This window comes from Hippopotamus amphibius, chromosome 2 (assembly GCF_030028045.1).
Source record: "Hippopotamus amphibius kiboko isolate mHipAmp2 chromosome 2, mHipAmp2.hap2, whole genome shotgun sequence".
NCBI lineage: Eukaryota > Metazoa > Chordata > Mammalia > Artiodactyla > Hippopotamidae > Hippopotamus > Hippopotamus amphibius.
In genome coordinates this window covers 191574827-191598105 of record NC_080187.1, presented here as the reverse complement: position 1 = coordinate 191598105, position 23279 = coordinate 191574827, and the positions used below count along the sequence as shown (strand labels likewise).

General features: G+C 38.3%; 1 protein-coding gene across 9 annotated transcripts in view; it reads left to right on the top strand.

Moving 5' to 3' along the window:
• Window positions 1-23279, top strand: part of CEP152 (centrosomal protein 152) — a 91228-nt gene that overhangs the window by 6781 nt on the left and 61168 nt on the right. For 4 of the 9 annotated variants that reach the window (XM_057724534.1, XM_057724532.1, XM_057724531.1 and 1 more), the window contains exons 3-10: window positions 7128-7231; window positions 7455-7527; window positions 7609-7887; window positions 8933-9098; window positions 12341-12484; window positions 13575-13714; window positions 16671-16871; window positions 22209-22356. In XM_057724534.1, the coding sequence (XP_057580517.1) occupies window positions 7128-7231; window positions 7455-7527; window positions 7609-7887; window positions 8933-9098; window positions 12341-12484; window positions 13575-13714; window positions 16671-16871; window positions 22209-22356 (1255 nt within the window). Of the gene's footprint in view, window positions 1-4955; window positions 5016-7127; window positions 7232-7454; window positions 7528-7608; window positions 7888-8932; window positions 9099-12340; window positions 12485-13574; window positions 13715-16670; window positions 16872-22208; window positions 22357-23279 lie in introns of those variants that run through there. The other 5 variants (XM_057724535.1, XM_057724533.1, XM_057724528.1 and 2 more) reach the window with 3 other exon arrangements.

Genomic DNA, 23279 nt, shown 5'->3' with positions numbered 1-23279 from the left:
AGTATAGTTCCCTGTGTTATACAGTAGGTCCTTGCTGGTTATTGATTTTATGTATAGCAGTGTGTATATATTGATCCCAACCTCCTAATTTATCCCTCCCGGGCTTTACCCTTTGGTAACCATAAGTTCATTTTCTATGTCTGTGAGTCTATTTCTGTTTTGTAAATAAGTTCCTTTGTATCATTTTTCTAGATTCCACATATAAGCAATATCACATGATGTTTGTCTTTCTCTGTCTGACTTACTTCACTTAGTATGATAATCTCTAGGCCCATCCCTGTTGTTGCAAATGGCGTTATTTCATTCTTTTTTTATGGCTAATAGTCCATTGTGTACATACATCACGTCTTCTTATCCATTTATCTGTTGATGGACACTTAGGTTGCTTCCATGATATGACCCATTTTCTAGTATGTTAAATAGTGTGACCGTGGACCATTTGTAGTGACCGTGGACCATTTGTAGTAATAGGAAGCAAGGAACAGGGTCAGTTGCCCACGCGGCTGACAGAAGAGTTAGGGTACAGACAGAAAGCTGGCAGCTTGATGGATTTTGTCCACAGACATGTATTGCTTGGTTGCACAGTGTTTTTTGAAAAATGGAATCTATATTTAAAGATTAGAGAGTTTCATGTAGCAATCCAGGGTTTCTGACCTGTCTTGAAGCGTCCTAAGCCCTGGCCACATGTGGCCTGTGTCTGCACATGGCAGCAGGGGGGCTGGAGCTGAGCAGCGGCTCTCCTGTCCCAGCTGGCCACAGACCTCTCCCCGCACTCCGCCCACCCTGCCCCTGACATGGACGTGTACACTTGGACCCGCCAGCTTCACTCTTGTAAATTCTCTGCCAGGTCACTGAGGGCATTGGAGTTTGTGACCCTTTCCACGGTTTCCGGATTTTGACAGGGACCTTCACAACAATTGTTGTGGCACGAATGGGGGTGAGGATTTTCTGTTGCTTTGTGAACTCACAGCACAAGGTTTTCAATGACCTTGATGACTTTTGGATAGTTTGCTGGAATTTAGTTACTGGGAATCTTGAGAGGATCAGTATAAGTAATTACTATAGTAGACTGTAAAGAAGGAGAAAAAATAACCTGACAGGTGATTTTTTCATTGGAAAAGATGGGTAGGGTATTAGAACTTACTGCCAGGTGTATTGTGTGGTGAAAGTTTTAAAGGGGGTATTAGTTAAGGAGGCAGTCAATTCTAGATGATATAGAAAATAGCCATTGGGATCACTTCTTGGTAGATTATATGCTGGGGCAGGGAATTTCCAGAGGAAAAGCTGCTCTTAAGAGGTGAAGTATCTAAGAATGAGTGTTTCTAGCAGAGTGGAAGAAAAAGAATATTTAGCTAACTTGACTCTATCATGATGATTATGGATCATGTTAATAAAAAGTGTTTCATGTTAATAAAAAGTATTTTTACCTTTTTAAAAAAAATGGCTACAAGAGAAGTAAGATCAGAGGTTAGAGAGTTTCAGCAATAAAATTCAGAAATATTCATAAAAATTCAGCTGTATGTATGTTTTGTCACTGCAAGTAAAAATCATAAGTTGGCTGATCAAACTTAAGTTCATTTTCTTATCCGGAAGCCTTTTCCACCTCCTCAGTCTCCCTGACCCTATGATAGCAGAATGGTTGACAGCCTTGAGAGGTTAGAGAAAAGAATGGTCTCTTCATGCCTGCATGGTCGGCAGCTCTGGGATTGCCGGGGGGATTAGAGTGTTAGTAGTGAGCTAATGCACATCGCTTTCTCTACTTAATGAATCGCGTCGTATTCAGTTATGTAGGGGGAATGCTTGCATCGCAAGGGTGTGCTGTAGAGCTGGCCAAGCAGGCCATATCTGACTCGTAGGCTACCCTGCTAAGGATTTGTGAGATCCCTTCTCTGTAAGTGGCAGGATAACCCTGATTTTGACAGTCTAGTATGAATGGCCAATTGCTAATACAACATGCATTACCAAACTGTTCGATTTTGATGCTTTGGGATCAGCTGGGATGTTGTCCACACTTGCCCATAAGTCAGGAATAAGCCAACCTCCATGCCATCCTAATTAGCAGCTCTACAGCGATGATCTGGACTTTTCCTGTCTGTTCCCTCCATTGTTTGTACTGAAGAGTAAATGGAGAAAGTGCATTTAATCTTCGCAAAAAGAAAAGATTTAGTAAAGTGATTCAATATTCAGAGGACATTTAGGCTGGTAGAATCTCAAGCCATAGACCAACACAGATAGACCCATGTTGTGCAAAAACCTCCAAGAATTTTGCAGAAATGTAAGGTACTGTAGTCATTTCTAAACCACTACAGTTCTAAAGGGTATAGTGGTAAAAGTTTGACCACTGTGTTCCAGGGCATAACAGAAAAGTGTGTAGCCCACAGCCTCACCAGTGTTTCACTGGAAACTCCATCCTCCACACAGTAAACAGAGCAGATTAAGGTGCAGGGGAGGGAGGGTGAGAATATCATGGAGATATGGTATCCTATTAACTAATAATCATATCACTCATTTTCCTCACAACCTATGGGAGCATGTTACTTTGAGAACTGCTGGTGTAGTTGTCCTTGCTACTAAGTAGACATCATCCAAAGTATTCTAGGCAAACTTTTACTTGTAAAGCTGGCCCAGAGAAGAGGAATTCAAAAGTTCTTTCATTAACTCATTCAAAATGTAACAATATGATTTTACAAAATATTTTCCACCTAAAGTCACTATACTTTGCGGTTTCATCATTGAATACTACAGAGATACAGTTGTTGCTGTCATTGTGGTCGCCGAAAGCTTCCAAGTTACTGGTAAAGCCACAGTTTGAGGTAGAGTGTGAGACCCCACATGACAGTTTGCTGGAGCATACATGTACTTTCTGCAGTGTCACCAGAAGTAGCTCTGGGATTATAGCTTGATTCTAGATAGTAAAATTCTGTGTATATGTGTATATTTTGGAGCTGGTGGTTTGGGGCAGAAGTACTTAGTAATCTGTGCTTATCAAGATAATACTTGCTGATGATCATTCATTGAGTGCTGGTATATTTGAAACCTGGAAAATGATCTTCAGTAGAACGGTGAGTGGTTTGAGTAGCAGATGGCAGACAGAAACTTGCACCTGGGAATACTGATTTGAGTCCCTATTAGTTTTTATATAGGTACTTCTCTAGTAGAATAATAAGCTCAATTGAGCTTGGAGTTGTGTATTTTAGAGGTTAGGTTTCCTTTGCATAGCCTTTCTTTCACTTTTAACTGCCTTATTTGATGTACTTATGGAAACATTTTGATATTTTGTCACCACTAGAGGGAGTTGTAAAGCTAGTATTTGTTTACATTTTATGTTAATATTATTTGACTTATTTAGTGGAATTTTCTTGTCATCACCTAAGAAAAGCAAAGAGACAAATGGTTGAGTGTTCATGTTGTGTTTTTTTTGTTCATATTATATTTTGTTTTCCTTTAGCAATTTCTTACACTTTATCTAGATTGTGCCTTTGAAATGTTCCTGTAATATATAGGTGATTTTCAGGGACTGTCACAGTGAGAACAAAAACACTGAACTCTGGCTGACTAATGCTTGCTTGTACACAAACAGGTAGAAATGTGCCTTCCAGTGACTGACTGAATGTCATGTGGAAGAAAACAGGAGTGGGAACAGAGAGATTCAGGTTCTGGTGCTGGTCCTGGGACTGTAACTCTCACTTCCATGGGCACGCCCCTGACTTTCTCTGGGCGTTGGTGTGCGCACCTTTAGAGGGAGAGGTTTGGCTTGGAGAAGCTCCAGTGTTCATTCCAGGCCTCAAGTTCTATTCTGTGTCACCTGCCGTGTAGCCGATATTTGTCTAATAAATGCTGCCATGTTTCTTTTTCAGATGTGTGGCAATCTAGGCAGGCTTCCCCACTAATATTATAAAATTTGCTTTAACTAATGGAATGGATTAAAAACAGTTCTGCACGTAGTATGATTCATAGGCTAAAGCTCTAGCTGTCAAGTTGTTTGGCCTTTTGTCAGTCCCATGTTTGGCCTTTTCAAGGATGTTTTTAACTTGGCTCTGAGGCTAAAATGAAGATTCTACTTAGTGTGTATCCTTGAAAGCATTATTTAATAATTCATATTTTAAAATATCAGGATCTTTTCATCAGTGTACTTGTTGGGTAGCCTGTTCAGAAGGCAGGTGAATGCTGGCCACTCCATTTGCCGTGCTTCTCTGGGGAGCAGATGTAGTGTATGGTTTGTAATCTGAGAATTTTTGCTTTCATGAACATCAAGGATTATAGACTCTGAAGACAGTCTGTTTAGTTAATTAAAGCTGAAAAATCCTAACAAAAGGTTTACATGTTCTCTTTACATTCTCCTAAGGCTTTTTGAATGTTCTATGTGGGTTACTGTAAAATGTTTTGTTGCTGAAGTTCTTTGAGTAAAATGCCCTCATTTTTTTTTTTCTTTATTTTTCAGGAACAAACACATGGAGCAATAAAGGGATAGGAGTTTATAGAATGGTTTAGAATGCATTTCAATAGATGCCTTAGCAATGGCAAATTATCTTTTTTCTAGGGAAGGTATCTCTTTAATCATTAAACTCAGTTGATACTCAGTAATATCCCACCAAGAAGATTGCATTTACAACCAAAAAAGCAGTATTTCTTCCAAATTTGATGAGTGAAATTAAATCTTGCCATTTATAAGGATTATTATCTTGTCTTTGAATCTATATTTGGTAGTTGGGTGGATCTTTAAGGAGGAAAATTTAGTTTCTGAAATTCTCTATTTGGTAACGTGTAAGTTGATATTGTAATTTTGTATTTTATGGCACAAGGTTCAATGACCCAAAGAAAAATCTATTTGACAGTGTATATGAGGAGGGTACACTTTGATTCTGGGAATGGAAGCCTGGGGGGTGGGATATTGTTGCTGAATGGCCTTATTAGGAGGACTCAGCTCATTTAGCCTCTCTCTGTTCTCAAAGTTGTGGAAACCAAGGAATATGGCCCAGCTATCCCAAAGAACTTGATGGGGAAATTTTTTGAAGGTGAATAAAATGATTTTAAAATGTTATTACAGGTGTAAAATATTTTATAAAACACTAAGTACAGTAGGGATTATTTTGCTAGTTGATAAGTTTACCTGTGGATCCAGAAGCATTTTGATGAACTTATTGCTTATGCTTAAATTAATCTTTCTCCATGGATGCCAGTTTAATTTTGTGATGTCACGAAGAAAGCTGCAAGAACTGCTTAATTATTGTGCAGCTTTTTCTATCTTTGTGTGTGTGTGTCGAGGCAGGGGGGTGTACTGTCTAGATGTCCCTGTCAAGGTTCCTCTGAATTATAAGGCTATGTACTTAAACCTCACTGGAGATTTAGAAGAAAATATTGTTCCTGTACAGGAGTCCTTACTTGATATAAGTATAAAACATTTATTTTGGTTTTATTCCCTGTGTTATATGTGGTATAGTCTTTTTTTTCCTTAAAGATCTCATAGATTTTTTTTCTTAGTGAATTCTGTGTCTTTGTAAAATCACTTTGCTACCTTTCTCTTTAGTCATATGTGGTATACTGATATGTTGATGTGTTCTGTTTTGTTTTTAGTGTTGTTTCTTATTCTTTATGTCTTTGGGTCAACTCTAATATAGCTGATTCTCAAAATGATTTTTCTATTACCTGTGTGAGCAGGTGACCAATAAATCAAGGTCTTGACTGTTACCATCGATATCAGGATAACTTTTCATTGAATCTCGTTTCATCTTTAAAGAACCAAATGGATGGAGAATACCGTTAAACAAACAATCCAGTGAATATTGGAAATGTGTGTGTGGGTGAGGAAGTGTCCCGCTTCCCACCTCACATATCCCATTTCCATTCCCAAATTTGACTTCCCCAAAACTCAGTTAACAGTCGGGGCATTCCTTTTAGACCTTGGCTGGAATATTTTTACTTAACTTTTACCATAGGCATTTTGTTTAAGAACATTTTTTTAATTCTAAATGTAATACCCAGATATGTTTTATAGCTACATTTCATTTCTTTCATTCTAATGACAAAGAAATGGGGGGGGGGGGGCGTGGACACCTGTCATAGACGAAGGCGTATCTCTTTTTTTTCCCTCAAAGGCTTTATAGAGTATTTAATATCTTTAAATTCACTCCTTGCATAATTTTATGGGATTGATTTATACACTGTGGAAGGATTCAGTTTACTAATCTAACTGGTGCTTCATTCTTAAAGAGAAGTCATTATAAGCAGTCTGTTGACTCTCTAGTAACATAATATTTGACTCTTATTACAAATTTTAAGTCTTTATATTGGGATTTGAAGAAAGATATTTACAGATACTGAAATTCAACAAATTAGACAATTCATTTGTCTCTTTATCACAGTTTATCTTGAAACTTGAGTGAATTTATCTAGTTGTTATAAAGCAGAATGCTAAAGATGTGATTTTTCTAGGAAAATGGAGAGCAAAGTCATGTGCTTTTATGTCAGTTTTAGAGTTATGCTTTTGAGAGTGCTGTATCTGTAAAAACCTGAATCTTACAGCCTTCTTTTTACTCAACTGTTTATAAGAGCCAAGCATTGTATATCTGTTCATCATTGAAATTGGATGGCTGTCTACTAATTAGTGACTCCCCAAGAGGTTTCTATCACATTATTGGAGCTTTTAATGGCTTTCAGGCCACCTGCTGCTGCTGCTGTTCTCACCACCTGGGCAAAGTGCATCTGGCTACTCGGATTCCCTGGGGGGTGTCTGATTGTCAAGCCCTCCAGGTCTGATTACTGGTAGAACAGGATTCTGAGACTCAGATCCGCCCTGTGATAACATGATACAGTGATCGTACCATTATTATGACTTGCTGTGTTTGCCTAAAGAAGTTTTAAAGCCCTGTTGTATGTGTACTTGAATCTAAGACCTTTGTAGAAAAAGGTAAAGCCTTCTAATATAAATCCTGATGTTTATGTTTCCCTTTCCCTTCCCGCAAGTGAAATGATGATCGTAATTCCTGTGGAGTTGAAGACATTTATTACATAGAGAAATTAGGAGCTTCTTCGACTTCTATAGTCAAAATCACTCGTTCCAAGGCAGCTTTGGTTTGGCATCTTGTGTTTAAGCCCATGTGGTATTGACGCTGACCTTCCTGTCTCAGTTGCAGCAGTTACTCACAGACCTTCCTCACGATATGCTGGATGATGACCTGTCCTCCCCTGAGCTCCACTATTCGGACTGCAGTGAGGATGGCAGAGAGGAAGAGTAAGGACCTGAAATCCCTTTCACTTGTATATCACAATTCTATGTCTTTTTCTTTAGATTCTCTGCAGGCGATAATAATGGCTGTGATTGTAAAATCATAGACTAATTCTTAATCTTTTAGGTGAAATTTGCAGGGAAAACACATTAAAATCTTGGGGCTCTTTGTGATGTCTATGTCCAAATAAATGATAGGGTCTAATCTGAAGTATTGATTTTTCTCAAGACCACATCATTCTGAGCAGTCGGAGATGAACTGGAATGAGCATCAAGTGCTGCCTAAGTCTCCAAGTGTAAATGTAAGTATCCGGTGTGACAGTGACTCTGATGAGGGTGGGAACAGATCTTAGTGCTTTTCTCTTACTCTTGCTATCTAATAGGACTATCATGAGATTCGGGATATGTATATTGGAGAGAAAAGTGGCAATGGTTGGGAAGAGAATCAAAGTAGAACTGAAGACCAGCATCCTGGGTATCATCCTGAAGGAGGTGGAGATGAAGGCGGAAGTGGTTATAGTCCTCCGAGTAAACATGAACAGACTGATTTATATCACCTTCCTGAAAACTTTAGGCCCTATACCAACGGTCAGAAGCAGGAATTTAATAGCCAGCCAGCCAATGTAATTGCATTTTCAGATCCTCAAAGGAATCATTTTCAGGTATGGTAAGAACTTGACTTTCAAGAATTTATGTGTACACACATTTGCTGTGTGTGTGTGTGTGTGTGATTAAGAAACGTTCGTAAGTGCAGTAGTAAGATTTAAGTACACATGTTGCTGAGAGTGCATTTATTCAGGCTTATACTGAGTTAGTCATGCTGTCTTCTGTTTACAATCTAATTAAATCATCTTAGAGACTTTGTGGAAACAAACATTAAATGTTAAGTCTGCTGAAGAATAGCCATCTCCACTTGCTGCTTCTGCCTCCTACCGTTTACTGTGCTGCAGTGAGAAGCTACATTCAGGTATCCCGATCGAGTCTGAAAGTGGTTAATCACCTAGGTGACACCAGTCAGTTACCTTGATTGTATAGCTCATCACCCTTATCGCAGAATTTGGGTCAAACACTTCAAAGCTGGTATCATTTTTGTAACGATATAGCAGTGGACAGGATGAATGTTGAGGAAAGAAACACTTTCCCCCCTCACCCGGGAGAGTTTGATGAAGCAAGACCTTAGGATACAGTTAGCTGCTGCTTAGATGGCAATCTACGACATTCGCAGTGACAATGAATGCCTCGTTTTGCCAGTAGGTATTCTGTGTCACCTGATGACAGGATAATTTTTTGGTTCTCTTAAGGTGGTCATTTTCTCTTACGTCCATCTCTATAAGATGGTATTCATTCCACATGAGGCATTGTATCACATGTTCTTGTTATTGCATATGTGCGTTTCCACGAAGTTGGCATCATCTAAATCATTGTTAAATACTTATATACAGTCTTATTGGACTTCTTTAGTGTTATTTATGGAATTGGCCCCATTATATGCTCAAAAGTACAATTAAGATGTGTGAAATTATATACTGCAGGCTTTCAGTGAACAGTGGCAAATAACAACTGCTATTTTGAAGCAATGATGTATGTATAAAATTTGTAATTGTACCACAATTAAGTTCTGTAATAAAATTAAGTTGTCTAATTCAGATAGTTTTTGAAGAAAAGACCAAATCCTAATTGTCAATTTCATTTATCATCTTGTAATAGCAATTTGGTATGTCACAAAGTCCCAGTTGTCAAGCTTTGGAATCATATAAAGTGACGTATAAACCTTATCAGTCTTCTGCCCAGCACAGTGGCTTACCAGCCCAGGACATTGCAGGAAGTGACGCATTTGAAGGCCTGCAACAGCAATTTTTAGGCGCTAATGAAAGTAGGTATCAAGTTTATATTTATTTCTTAATCACATAATTGGAGAACTTTGAGCACACTGAGCATGTTCAAGAATTATTTTTTTTAAATATGATAATGGAATGTTTTTAAAGAGCCCTATTTTAAGACATATATCCTGAAACGTGTATGAACAAATTGAAATGAAGTCTAGAACCGACTTCACATATCATGATGTTGCGGGGTAAGTTGGGTGGGGACATAGATAAAGCAAGACTGGCTGTGAATTCAGCGTCGTCGAATCTGGGAGGTGGGTTCGTGGGATTCATTGTAGTCTTTTCTCTACCTTCTTATATATTTTAAATTTTCCTTAATGAAAAATTAAAATTTTCTCAGCTGTATATTTTAGTCATGCTAGTTGGTTAAGACTTCATTAGCTTCATATATATTTTTTTAACTGAAGTTTAATTTGGAAGATGAAATACAGTTTTCTTTTCCATCTTAGGTTTTTCATTATATAAAAATGTAATTTAGTAAGTCAACTGCTGTCTTAATTTTTTCTTTTGGTTTTTAGAGTTTTACCTTAATAGGCAACTCTGATATAAATTACTTTATACTCAGAATTAAAACTAGACTTACATCTTAGGTTTAGTCATGTGACACTTGCCAAAAACATTTCTCTTACATAGTATATGTATCAATATGAATGAGAAAAGTGCTACTGGAGAATTTCGAGGAGATCCAAACATTCAAAACCAAAAACCAAACTTGTACGTGACTAAACTGAATCAGTGTTTTCATACATCCAACTTTTGTTGTCATACTCTCTGGCATGTGAAATGACTTCCAGTTATTGTGCATGTTGAAAAGCCGGTGTGATTCTAGAGTGTGACAGCAAGTTTTTTCTTTGTTTTACATTTAAGAAGTTGAGGGGAAAGTCATATTGGATATTCTGCGCCGAAGAGAAAACTGGGCTTAGTGCCCTAATTTCATGGTGCTGCCTCCGTCTCCTGCTCAGGCTGCAGGGTAGTTGTAGAGGCAGGCGGCCAGAACACCCTTTTCCCCAGGGAGTCAACAGCAAATGTGGGGGCAACCTCTCTCTTTCCTAAGGTTTTGTGGAATAAAGAGATGAGGAAGTGGACACTGTGTGTGGCATAACTGTTTTGGGGTTGAGTAAATAAGCATCACAACGGTGGCCTGACATCTTGGCGTTACTCTTTTGGTTCTGCTCAGTGTTCAGTTACGTTTGTATCTCCTGGTCCTTTTGCATATATTACCTTTTATCATTTCCTTAACAATCTGTGTTTTATCAAGTTGATTTTTTTTTTGTTTAAGTCAGTTACACATTTGCCTAAATGTGACATTTGGAAGTTAATTAAATACCTTAATGGTAGTGCCTAATGTAGTGATTATAGCTTCTTAGTAACAGTAGTTTAAAAAAATGAGTTAGAAGAGCGGTGTGGCTTGTAGACTGTGTTTATTCCTGGGCTAGATCTGTTCTAAGGCCCAAGAGGAGCTTGACTTGTAGCAAAGTTTTCAGTCTTAATTTTTGGGGGTTAAACCATATCTCTTTTTCAAAAAAAAGACTTTTATTCGTTAGCATGTAGGAGCGTTGTTCTTGTAGGAAGTGAAAATGTTTGTCATTGTGTAGTTGAAGGATTGTCCTGCTCCTACGAATCACTTTTTTCTTTTTTTCCCCCAAAGATTTTTTTTTTTAAATTTATTTATTTATTTTTTTTTTTGGGGGGGGTACACCAGTTTCAATCATCTGTTTTTATACACATATCCCCGTATTCCCTCCCTTCCTTGACTCCCCCCCTCGAGTCCCCCCCACCCTCCCTGCCCCAGTCCTCTAAGGCATCTTCCATCCTCGAGTTGGACTCCCTTTGTTATACAACAACTTCCCACTGACTATTTTACAGTTGGTAGTATATATATGTCTGTGCTACTCTCTCGCTTCGTCTCAGTTTCCCCTTCACCCCCCGCCCCCTCCCATACCTTGAGTTCTCCAGTCCATTCTCTGTATCTGCATCCTTGTTCTTGTCACTGAGTTCATCAGTACCATTTTTAGATTCCGTATATGTGAGTTAGCATACAATATTTGTCCTTCTCTTTCTGACTTACTTCACTATGTATGACAGACTCTAGGTCTATCCACCTCATTACATATAGCTCCATCTCATCCCTTTTTATAGCTGAGTAATATTCCATTGCAGCCCCCAAAGATTTTTAAGTGGTCCTTACAATGACTTTGTTTCTGAAAGAAGACCTCAAAATTCTCTATTAATCTATTCTTTAATTTATTAATTCAGCAGTTATGTGCCAGTATAAATATGCATTCATTCCTGCTTAAAATATTTTGAGGACGTCTAGAAATTTTCTTTGAAAATGGTTTTATAGAAGTTAATGTACTTTTTATTTTTTCAAGTTTATGAAAGCATGGAACTCTTTTCCATTGCGATTGGTATACACCTTCCTTCCTTCCTTCCTTCCTTCCTTCCTTCCTTCCTTCCTTCCTTTTCTTTTTTCCTAGCTGTGCCATACAGCTTGCGAGATCTTAGTTCCCTGACCAGGGATTGAACCCACACCCTTGGCAGTGAAAGTGCAGAGTCAGAGTCATAACCTCTGGACCACCAGGGAATTCCCTATACTTATTTTTCATTAGCCAAAATAGTAGTGATTTTCAGAGTTATACACTAAGCTAGTGACTTTTCTAACTTTTCTGGCAGGGAGCATAGTAAGAAGTATATTTTTTACATTGTGATGTGGTCTATAATATTTCTCTATATAAATATTATATAAATGAAACAGAAGTTTCACATAGCAATACCTACTTCTACTACATGGTGCACTCTGATATATTCTATTCTATCTTCTTGTTACCAAACCAAAACTTGGGTCTGCTCGCCCACGTGTAGTAGAGCCAACCTGCTGACACCGGGCTGTGGTGAGGGAAAGTGCAGCGTTATTAGCAGGCGCCATACAAAGAGTTTGGGCTTTTTGAGCATCAGCTGCCCCGGACTTCTTGTACAGCACCTTACAGTAAATGCTGCACTTTCCTTCACCAGAACCTGGTGTCAGTAGATTGGCTTTACTGTGTGTGGGTGAGCAGCCCAAGTTTTGGTTCGGTAACATTGTTTATTAAAAAGGCTAGTCATAATCTGCTGAATTGATTTCATGATACTCTGATGAGTTGTATTTGCAGTTTGAAAAACATTGTCCTAAATGACCACAAATTTATATTTTGATATGCTTTTATCTAATAAATTGTCTTTAATTCCAAAGCAGACTCTGCAGAAAATATGCACATTATTCAACTTCAGGTTCTTAACAAAGCAAAAGAGAGACAACTAGAAAATTTAGTTGAAAAGTTAAATGAAAGTGAACGTCAAATTAGATATCTGAATCACCAGCTTCTGATAATCAAAGGTAAGGTAACAGCTGTTGAGTGCTGTCATGTATGAGGTCTGTAGAGCTAGATAGCTTGTTTCTAGTAACCTCATTTTAAATAAGAAGCCTAGAGAGGCTGATGCACTTGGTCAGGGGCTGATAGTGAATTAGTCGGAACGAAACAAAAATCCAGGACTTTTGACACATTGCCTTGGATTTCTCTCTAGAACATACATTTTGAGGTCCTCATTTTTTCCCTTCTTTCTATTCTATTAGACTGTTAGAATCAGTGAACATGATTTAAATACGCTGATAGCATTCCATCCTAAAAAGTTGTTGATTCCTTATGTAGTTTGCCCTGGATGAAGTATTCCAATTCCCAAAGAGACTTGTGTTTAGTTTGCAGTACATTTTCTGAGCTTACAAATTAGCATGATGTTTTAATCCAAGTAAGAGTTAGTGATCCTGAACTTCTTTGGGAGTGCCAAGGAGAAAATGCAGTCATCTCTGGGAGAAGCACATGGCGTAAACACAGATTTCAAGTTATAATTACTTACTCTTCGTGCTGTCTGTAGCTTTGGTCAGTGTTGAATTTTCCTTTGTAGAATAATTTTGTGACTAACTCCAGCTCATTTCAGACTTAATTGATAGTGAAAAGATTTCTTTCTGTAATGCTCATGAAATTTATTTTGTGAGAACTTGTGAACTGTTACAGTAAAATATGCGGGAAGAATATAAGATGTGAATATAAGCGTTCATTGCAAGTATGTATAAAAAGTAATTTGTCCTCAGATTCCTTCTTTGATTAGCAGGGGTTTGTCATATCTGTGTAGCTTCTCAAGTCACAGATGCTGAAATGCTTTTTAGGGGACCTTTTGGTCCCCAAAGGGATACAGTAAGATTTTTGAAGAGAGTGGTTCCTGTTCTGTTTAAAAAAAAAAAAATTTGGTGTCACTTACATTCGTTTTTGAAACTTTTCTAGTTTTCTCCAAATCAAGTGAAGTTCATTATCTGAATTGAATTAAATACAACATTTATGTGATATAGATCTGATATTTGATAGAGATTGTGACAATTAGGGTCCCTCCACAGTAACATATTACTTATATAAAATTTTTCAATATTCTAGATGAAAAGGATGGTTTGGCCCTCAGCCTTCGAGAATCACAGAAACTCTTTCAAAATGGAAAAGAAAGAGAAATACAGCTTGAAGCACAAATAAAAGCACTGGAGACCCAAATACAAGCATTAAAAGTCAATGAAGAACAGGTAAATATTTGATCTTCATTATTTATGGTAAAAAGTTGTTTATTACAGTGAAATATTAGTTACTTAATGTTCGGTATTGTGGGATTAAATTTAGAAGAACTTTGAAGTTTACACCTTCTTCTATAGTAAGCCTACATTCCTTTCCCTTTCCTTGGAGGAATGGATCTCCCATTCACCTAGTCATCGATACACCAGAAATCTGGAGGAGACCCCAGCTCCTCTGCTCCCCTTCATCCAGTCAGCCACTATGTTCTGTTGCATCTCCTCATTTCTGTCTACACGTCCCAAATTCAGGATTTTACCATTTTTGCGAGTCTCTTAACCAATTTCTAATGTTTTACCCCTTCTGCTAATTCTTTCATCGGGCTGTCTGAGTAATCTTTCTAAAGTACAGTTGTAGTTATGTCTTTCCCTTGCTTAAAGCCTTTTGATGACCCTGCTTTACTTGTGGGGTGAAGTGTGGCATTAAGATGACCATCTGATCCTTCGCTTTCTCTTCTCTCTCTCTCCTCAAACTCAACAGTCTCTCATATGTACTCGTATGTTCCATCTCCTGTCTCTGGAATGCCCTTTCCTCAACACCTGCTATTTGTTTAACAAGCCCCTGCTCAAGGGTTTTCTTTTCCTAAGTCTTTCATGTTTTCTTCCCCAAGCCAGATGATCACAGCTGTTATAATAGACCTAGAACATCTTGAAGGCAAGAATGGGTGGCCCTCATTTTAGTAGCCCCACCCCAGAAGCCCAGTGCCTGGCACGTAATAGGTGGTCAGTGTAGTGAGCGATGTTGTTCAAAACTGACCTAACCTGTGTTTCTTTTTTTTTCTTATACATTTCTCTGTTCCTGCTCTGATACTATCATGAGTATAGCTTTGTGTTGTATTTTGAAATTTGGTAAATAAGGGCTACCCTTACTATTCTTAAAATATTTAGTAGCTTTTTTTCACATTTTTTTCTTCTAGATCTTGCAGATCAACTTCTCATGCTTTATAAAAAATCTTGTTGGAATTTTGATTAGTGAAGCATTGTGTTTACCATTTTATAGATGGTTAACCACGTCTTGGAGAGGTCGAATTACTTTTCCAGGATTACAAAGCCAGTTACTGACAAAGCATCGGAACCTAAATTTTCCGACTCCGACAGGCTTGCCTTTAGAGTGGTGGCACATTGTTTGATTGATGAGATGGGTGGCCGTTTGACTGTGGCACATAGTCACAAGTCATTGGGAGCCAAGCCTGGGGGCGGGTAGTAGATGAGAGTAATGCCATTTTGGTGGGTAATACCATTTTGGTGGTTAAAAATGAAAGCGATTTGGGTTTTAGATGAGATTTGTGGCTCGTTCTGAGCATGGTGAAATGGAAAAGGTTAAAGAATGTTGTCTCATGTGTGATTCCTTTTCATCCTTCGGCTCTCAGCTAAAAACAGAGAGGACTTCCAATCCACCTTACATCGAAAGTAGCCTATTGCTTCACATTCTCACTCTCCTTCATCATGCCATATTTTGTCACTCTGTTTTAAAGCTATCTGAAATTATTTCATTTGTTTACTTGTTATTGTGGGTCTCTTCTTACCAGAAAATAGTAGGACTTTAGACCTTGGCTGTCTTGTCATTGTGTCCTTAAGTGCTTGGAACTCTGCCTCGCACAAAGTGTCCACATTATTTACTGAACAAATGAATGAATGTCTTAAGCAGTTAAAAGTGGTGTTGGGATAAATAGGCAATCTCTGGAACAGAATGAAGAAGAGGCCTCGTTTGAAATTTTAATTTTTGTGTGGGATATAGATTATCATCATTTTAAACTTTTTGAAAAATGATACATTAAAAGAGTTAAATTGCTTTTATGTTGTAATCTACATAATCTTTTGGTAATCTTTTGATGAGTTAGAAATTGCATTTATAAAAGATAAAGTATTCGTTCCCAGGTTTTGGCACCAAAAAAATAAATAAATAAAATAAAAATAAAAAATAAAGTAGCATAAATTAAAGCAACAGAATTACCAAGTATATTAGTTTTCTATTGCTGCTGTAACAGATCATCACAAACTTAGTGGCTTAAAGCAGCACAAATTTATTACCTTTCAGGCAGAAGGTCAGAAATTTGACGTTGATCTCATTGGGCTAAAATCAAGGTGTCAGTAGTGCTGTGTTGCTTTCTGGAGGCTCTAGGGGAGGATCCATTTTTTTTTTCTTTTTGCCTTTTCCCGTTTTTGGAGGCCACCTGCATTCCTTGGTGTATGGCCCATTTCCATCTTCAGAGCCAGAAGTTACTGGTTCTGGCTTTTCTGCCTCAGTTTTCCTCATTTAAGGACCCTTCTGGGTACATTGGGTCCACCCTGGTAAGCCAGGACAGTCTCCTTGTTGTAAGGTCGCCTGATTAGCAACTTTAGTTCGGTCACAACCTTAATTTCCCCTGGCCATGTAACATAACATATTCACGGGTTTCAGGGATTAGGACATGGGCATCTTTTGGGACCCATTATTCAACCTGTGACAATTATTTTGTAACAGCTGTACAGTTTTCAAAACTTTCTTTTTAGTAGGTGACTACTGACAGGTTTCATCAGTCTTTCAAGAAAGAGCTGTCGTTTTTCTATGACCTAACAATTGGATTTCCCCCTGCACCTGGAGCACAGAGCGATGCAAACAGTACCGGGACCGGTATGGAAGCAGCAGATTCCTTGCCTGGTACCCGTGTTGCCATCATATTGCACAAAATCCTCTTTCACTCTCCTTGAACAACCACAGATTGTTTTTCTCCGTGAATAGTGTTTCCAGCAACCATGGGCCTGGTGGGTCCCAGCTAGGGAAGTCTTAAGGAACTAGAGTCACCGTGGGGAGAGACCCTTTATTCTCTACTCGAATTTCATTACGCGTGGTTGACTTCTAGAGTTAAAATTCATAAAGAGAGCACAGAGTCAAAACACTGTAAACATAGGTATCCTGTGTGTATCTTACTAGATGATTAAGAAGTCCAGGACTGCTGAAGTGGCTCTGGACAGCCTGAAGCAGCAGCTGCTGGACCTGCATCATTCGGAGTCACTTCAGCGCGCGAGGCAGCAGCACGAGAGCATTGTCATGGGCCTCACGAAGAAGTATGAAGAGCAAGTGCTGTCCTTGCAGAGGAAGTTGGATGCTACAGTGACTGCACTTAAGGAACAGGTTGGGATGATTGCAAACGAGCAACTGTTATAAACAAGTAAAGCTGGTTATTTTGTAGAACGGACCTTTTGCAGTTTATCATGTAGAAAGGCTGGATGTTTGTAGTAGGTGTTCGAGTATGAATAAAATTTAAAAGCCTGAAGAGTTTTATCCGTGAACATGCCCTGAAGGCGTGCTTTTGGAAACCCTTCCTCTTATAGGACGGTTAGTACTCTCTGAGTCCTAACACATTACTGGTTCTTCATTTGTGGAGCGTTTATGCACATTGTTCATATGTCCTAGAAACATCCAGACCGAAAGGAAGAGTGTTCTGGGCGCTGGCCTGGACTTGAGAGGTTGTCCTGGGAGCTTAAGGAGGAGAAAGCCTTTCTTGGGTCTCCCAGGGTTTGGTTATTGGCCTGTCAATAAAGATTGTCTAGAGATTGTTCCTGGGAAAAGAGTTAATTTTGAGAATAGTGTAAAAGATAGGGAAGAGATTCTGATCTAAAAATCATTTAGATATGAAACTCGAGCATATTTCACAGTTTTTATTTTATTTTTGCCCCAAAGGGAATAGCATGTGGTTAGCAGAGGGTGAGTCAGGTGGTGGGTTTGCTTGTGCTCCAGAACCCCAGGGAATCAGCTGAATGAATAAAATTCCAGAGATCATTTTTCTCAATGTAATTTCAGAATTAATTGAACCCAAGAAGAGAAGAATAATAAGATGTGAGGGTCTGGAACATCCCACCACACTTAAAATTCATACTGATTTGGGTTGTCCTTTCTTATTTATACAGGTGACTGTAAATTTTTCCATGATTTAGGTAGAGCTATATAAGATTGCATTATTGGCAATAATAATTGTATACCATTTCATTTTATTTTACTTTTATATGTGTTTATGAGTTTTTATTAGATTTATTCTCCTACATAGGTTTTTTTTATTTTAATGTAGCAAAATATCATGAATTTGATGTGTGAAAGATATATAGGGGTGGGGAAAGATGAAGACTATGGCAAATTACTAAAGTCTACTTTACATAATATTTAAACAAATGGAATTTGAGATATGGTTTTATGAAGCTTGGCTGTGTTTGGGTAGCAGTATGAAAGTTGATCAAGGAGAGTGGTGCCTCCTTAGATGATGAGAGGGGTGGAATCTGGTGGCTTTCCCATGCTGGGTTAGGATCTCTTCATTCTGCTGACTTGGGCACAATTACCCACGGGCAGGCTGGGAGCAGTTCCTAGTGTGTTCACCACCTGTGCCTGCTCCATTCTCTTTTCTCACCTCCCCCAACCTCTCAATAGAAGAACCCTACACTAGAACACAGAACAGTCTTAATTCTGTGCTGACTGGGCTTCAGACCTCTGCACCATACATTGAAGGTATTAAGGTCTTTTCCACTGTTACATTCTGTGAGTGATTTTTCTTTTCTTTTCTCTTTTTTTTTAAATGGAGCAGAGCATAGCACTGATGTTAGCTTCTGCATATAGTTTTATAACTGCTTTGCAAAGTGGTGATTCCAAAGTGCCTAGGGTTTTTTCTTTCTGGGAATATTTCTTCTGGTTTCCCTTTTGTGCTGTCAATTTGCTGTCAGTTGGCTCAGCAGCGTTTTTAATAAAAAGTCAATTCATATTATCTCATAATCCAAATTGAGATTCCTGACTGGAAAGGTGCTGTGAAGATCAGCCTAGCTAGGGAGGTGGCTGCCTGTTATCAGAAAAAGGTGTGAGATGGTTGATTTAGATTTTCTTATAAAAACTGGTAACCATACATACATAGTGTCCCTCGCCCTCTTTTTCTTTTTCTTTTTTTTAAAATTTATTTATTTATTTTATTTATTTATTGGCTGCATTGGGTCTTCGTTGCTGCACACGGGCTTTCTTTCGTTGCTGCGAGCAGGGGCTACTCTTCATTGTGGTGTGCAGGCTCCTCATTGTAGTGGCTTCTCTTGTTGTGAAGCACGGGCCCTAGGCGCATGAGCTTCAGTAGTTGCTGCACATGGGCTCAGTAGTTGTGGCTCACGGGCTCTAGAGCACAGGCTCAATAGTTGTGGCGCACAGGCTTAGTTGCTCCGTGGCATGTGGAATCTTCCCAGGGCAGGGCTCGAACCCATGTCCCCTGCATTGGCAGGCGGATTCTTTACCACTGTGCCACCTAGGAAGTCCCCTCTTTTTCTTTATAAAAGTTATTGAAGAGGAGCAAAGTATTCCCCTTTTAGATAAGGCTTTTCCTGCTCCACTCCACTCAGCAGGTTACAAAGAAGAATAAAACAACTCTTGAAGAGGAGTAGCAAGAAAACAACTGAGTGATTTAGCAGTTGAACTTGAATAAGTTTGCTCATGTCTGGGTTTTGAGTGGTTCTCATGTAGTCACACACAACTGTGTACCTATGTATGTGATAGTGTTAGTGGAGTAGATGTTCGCACATTGTTAAATTTTGCTAGTGACAGAGATTCTTAACCTGGCATCTCCTAAGGCAGTCCATGACTAGGCTGTGGGGAGTTGATGAATCCTCTGAAACTGTGGGTACAATTTTCTCTTGGGTGTCAGTATATGCAGTTTTTTTGAGAAGACCCATGAGCTTATTCAGATTTTCCAAGAGGTTCATACCTCCCCTTGCAAAAAGTTGAAAGTCACTGCTTTGTGAAAAACTTGTTCTTGCAGGGAAAGGACAATAATTGTAAATGAATCATATTATTTCCTTTGTTCAGCTGATAACAGCTAAACATCAGGATGTAGAGAAGTTTTATGTAGATTTAATTATATTTTGAAAACAAAACTCAACACAGGGACTACCTAATTCCGTGTGATGGGAGGAGTAGCAATCCGTCATATAACTGTGTTTTTTTGAATTTCTGTGTAACTAGTATATTTTGAGAAATACATGGCTTGTAAAATTATATTATTAATTTAATGTTTTTCTTAACTCATCAGCTTTACTTGTAGAAAGGATTGTACACACCCTCAACGTATAGCAGTTCTTTTTTACTTTGGTTGAGCTCCTCTTGGGCTTTTTAGTATGACAGAGAAGAGGAGGAGAAATGAGCTTCTTGCAGCTCATAGTGTTCCTTCACTGACAGAACTCTAATAGCAAACTATCTCCTAGGCTCTCTCCTCCACACTGTCTCCTGTCTCTCCCATTCATAGAAGTGTCATATTCTAAGATCTCTGGTTATCTGTCCAAACAGCCTTCTATAATACTTCCTCCTGATACACGTTAAGATCTCTGATTATCTCCTCAATAGTTTAAAACCTCTTTTCATTTTGGTCTTCTTGAAATCTTCAGCTTTTGGTGAAGTCTGGACTTTGGTTTCTACTATGACTTTCACCTGATCAATTTTCTAACCTTTTAAAAAATGTTATATGTATTTAAACACTTCCTCTTGGCTAAGAGACTCCCACAGATCTCTCTGTGTGTGTAGCCTAATCCTCATTTTTTTGTGTTTGCACTACAAATCTGTTCAATTCTATTTGCTTTTGTGGATTCAGCTATTATCTCTTTATCACAATTGTCTCAGTCTTAAAAGACGTCTGCCTCTCTCAGTCTTGAACTGAGTTGTTCTCACTCAAGCTAATCATGGAGAAGATGGAACCATTTGTTTTGTTTCTTAGTATTTAAATCACATAGTTTAATGAGTATAATCTTTTTCCCTGAACTTGTCAACAAGAAACAACATGGCTTAATTGATCGTTGCCTAAGAAACATTTTTCTCCCCCTCCCCTGGCCGTGTGACTTGAGGGGATCTTAATTCCTTGACCAGGGATTGAACCCAGCCCACCGCATTGAAAGCTCAGAATCCTAACCACTAGGCAAGCAGGGAGCTCTTAATTGCTTGTTGCATATAGTCAGATTATTGCCATGGTCTACCTCTTCTTTACAAGGGTTTTTGTAACTACCTTTTTTTGAACTGTTTTTGGCCAGTTCTCAGTCTCTTGTAAAAGCTATTGTGACCTCCCTGGCACATAAATGTTAGTTGTCTCCCCACCTCTTCTTACACACACATTCACTGTCATGAATATTAGCTCATTCGTTGTGTTTGCCATGTTACTTTGGTGCTTTAGAACCAAGCTTTTCAAGCTGGCCTGGGAATCAGCAGCAGTGTGCCAAGAGGTTTGCACTGTTGAATAAACATGGACCAGTTTCCAGAAGCTTCATTTTGCTCAAAAATTTGGTAGAAAAACTTTAAAGCAAACACAGCTACATTATGAAATAGAATACAAAATTCACATGAATTTTTAAGCTAAAAGAGGAGACCTCGAGTCCCTTTCCTCTGCTTAAGGAGACTGTTAGTATCCTTATGAGGTGTAGTTTCTATTTGTATCCTTAAGGCATTATTGGGCTTTATATTATGCTATCAATGAGGCCCCAAATGCCTTCCCTCTGCTTCAAAGTCCTTTCTTGATATTCCTCTTACTAGTTACTTTGTTCAGGCTTTTTCAGGTAACTTCAGCCAATTACCTTAATTTACTTCTCTGCCTCTCACATGCTCTGCTACTTGCCTGGAATTCAGCCTGTGTAGCCCTTTTGGAATGAGAGGTGATGATTTCTTCTATCTGTGATTGGGAACCCTGTGGCTCATTAGTTCCAAACACATTTTCGCTTTGTAGACATTTGAATATATTATATACATGCTCTAGATTTTCTATATGTCTCCATGTAATTACATACACTCACACATTTATCTTGTCTGTTTTTCTTTGTCATTTTTCAAGTGTTTTTTGTAGCACTCACTATGTCTAAGATACTGCATAGGCACCTTCAAAGAGACTCTTAAGAGAAATAAGACATGTAAAAGGTAGAAAGAAAAACATGAGAGAAACATCAAGTTTAAAAGAAGTTCAGAAGAGGGAGAGATAAAATTTTTGGCTGTTCAGAACAGAATGAGCTTTTGGCTGTTCAGAATAGAGTGAGTTTCCATGTGTTTGTCTGTATCCTTACTGACTTGGGATACAAATTCCATGGTTCAAAGTGGGCTGCCTAAAAATGTACGCATACAATTATACTGAGACTGTAAAATGCAAATAGGGACGTAATACATTTCCTTTGGCTTGAATAAAATCTAATTTTAGAATAACTGTCTTGTGAATATAGAGCAGAGAGAGACTTTAGAAGTCATCAAATTCAAACTCAAACTTTATTAGCATAATTACGAAAGAAAAAAGACTGAGAAGTTGACTTGATTGTGTAAGTGTGTTCTTCTGACTCCCAGTCCTGTGCACTTGACCTTGTAAAAGAGGCAGTCCTGCCAGGTGATGATTTTATATTTGACTTAAAATCCAAACATGTAAGATCATAATTGTTAGTTTTAATAACTGAGCATGAAAATGACTTCTTGGACACTTTTTCTATTTAGGAAGATATTTGCTGTCATTTGAAAGATCAGGTTAAACAACTGGAAAGGAATCAAGAAGCAAGCAAATTAGAAAAGACTGAGATCATTAACAGATTGACGAGAAGCCTGGAGGAGAGTCAGAAGCAGTGTGCCAACTTGTTGCACTCAGGTGGGTGTCTGTGTGGGCGGTGGCTCCCCAGAAGGCTAGTAGAATACGTGGAGAGAACAGAGTAGGATCCATGAGTTACTATAACAATCTAGAAAACACAGAAAAGATCACTGGTGACAACACTTTTTTAACATTGTTACTGGTATATATGTATAAAGGTGTGGTGTATTTTCATTAGACAATTTGGAAAACCCAGACAAGTATGAGGTAGAAAATAAAAATAGCCAGTAATCCTAATACCCAGAGATAATTGTTATTAATGTTTAAATGTATCTCCTTCAAGTGAAACGAACACACACATATAGACAGTTCCCTGCTTCTGTACATAGTGTATTTTGAAATAAATCAAAGCTGAATGTGCAAAAATTGAACAATAAAATATATAAGATAGGTTCTATACCTGAAAGCTAAAAATGGTTATGAAATCCCACTATATTTTGCTTTTTAGACTCGATCTTTGATCATATAGTTCTATCCTTTTGCAATACTTCCTTAATTTTTCTTTTCTTCTCACAGTGGAATAGCCGCTTACCTGGTCAGTGGAGGCCCATGAGTTACATTTCTGTCATGTTTAAGATTTCTACTATGGGCTCCATGGTATTAAGTTTGAGAGATACACTTCCTGTCAGTTTCAGTAGTACTTTTTATTTCTTATTTAATAAAATGATATGAGAGTAAAATGGAATAAAATAATCAAATGTTTATACAAACACTACTCTACGGACAAAACTACCTGGTTTGCTGGTGAACAGCTCACACTGAAAATAGCTCATTGGTTATTCATCAACTGATGTACGGAAGTCAGACTTCGGCATATGAAGTCAATTCAGACTTGGTACAGTGTATGTAAGAGTGGGTTATTCAAAAGCTGAAAAGTCTGTGTGTGTGTGTGTGTGTGTGTGTGTGTTTTGGTGGGGGCAAAA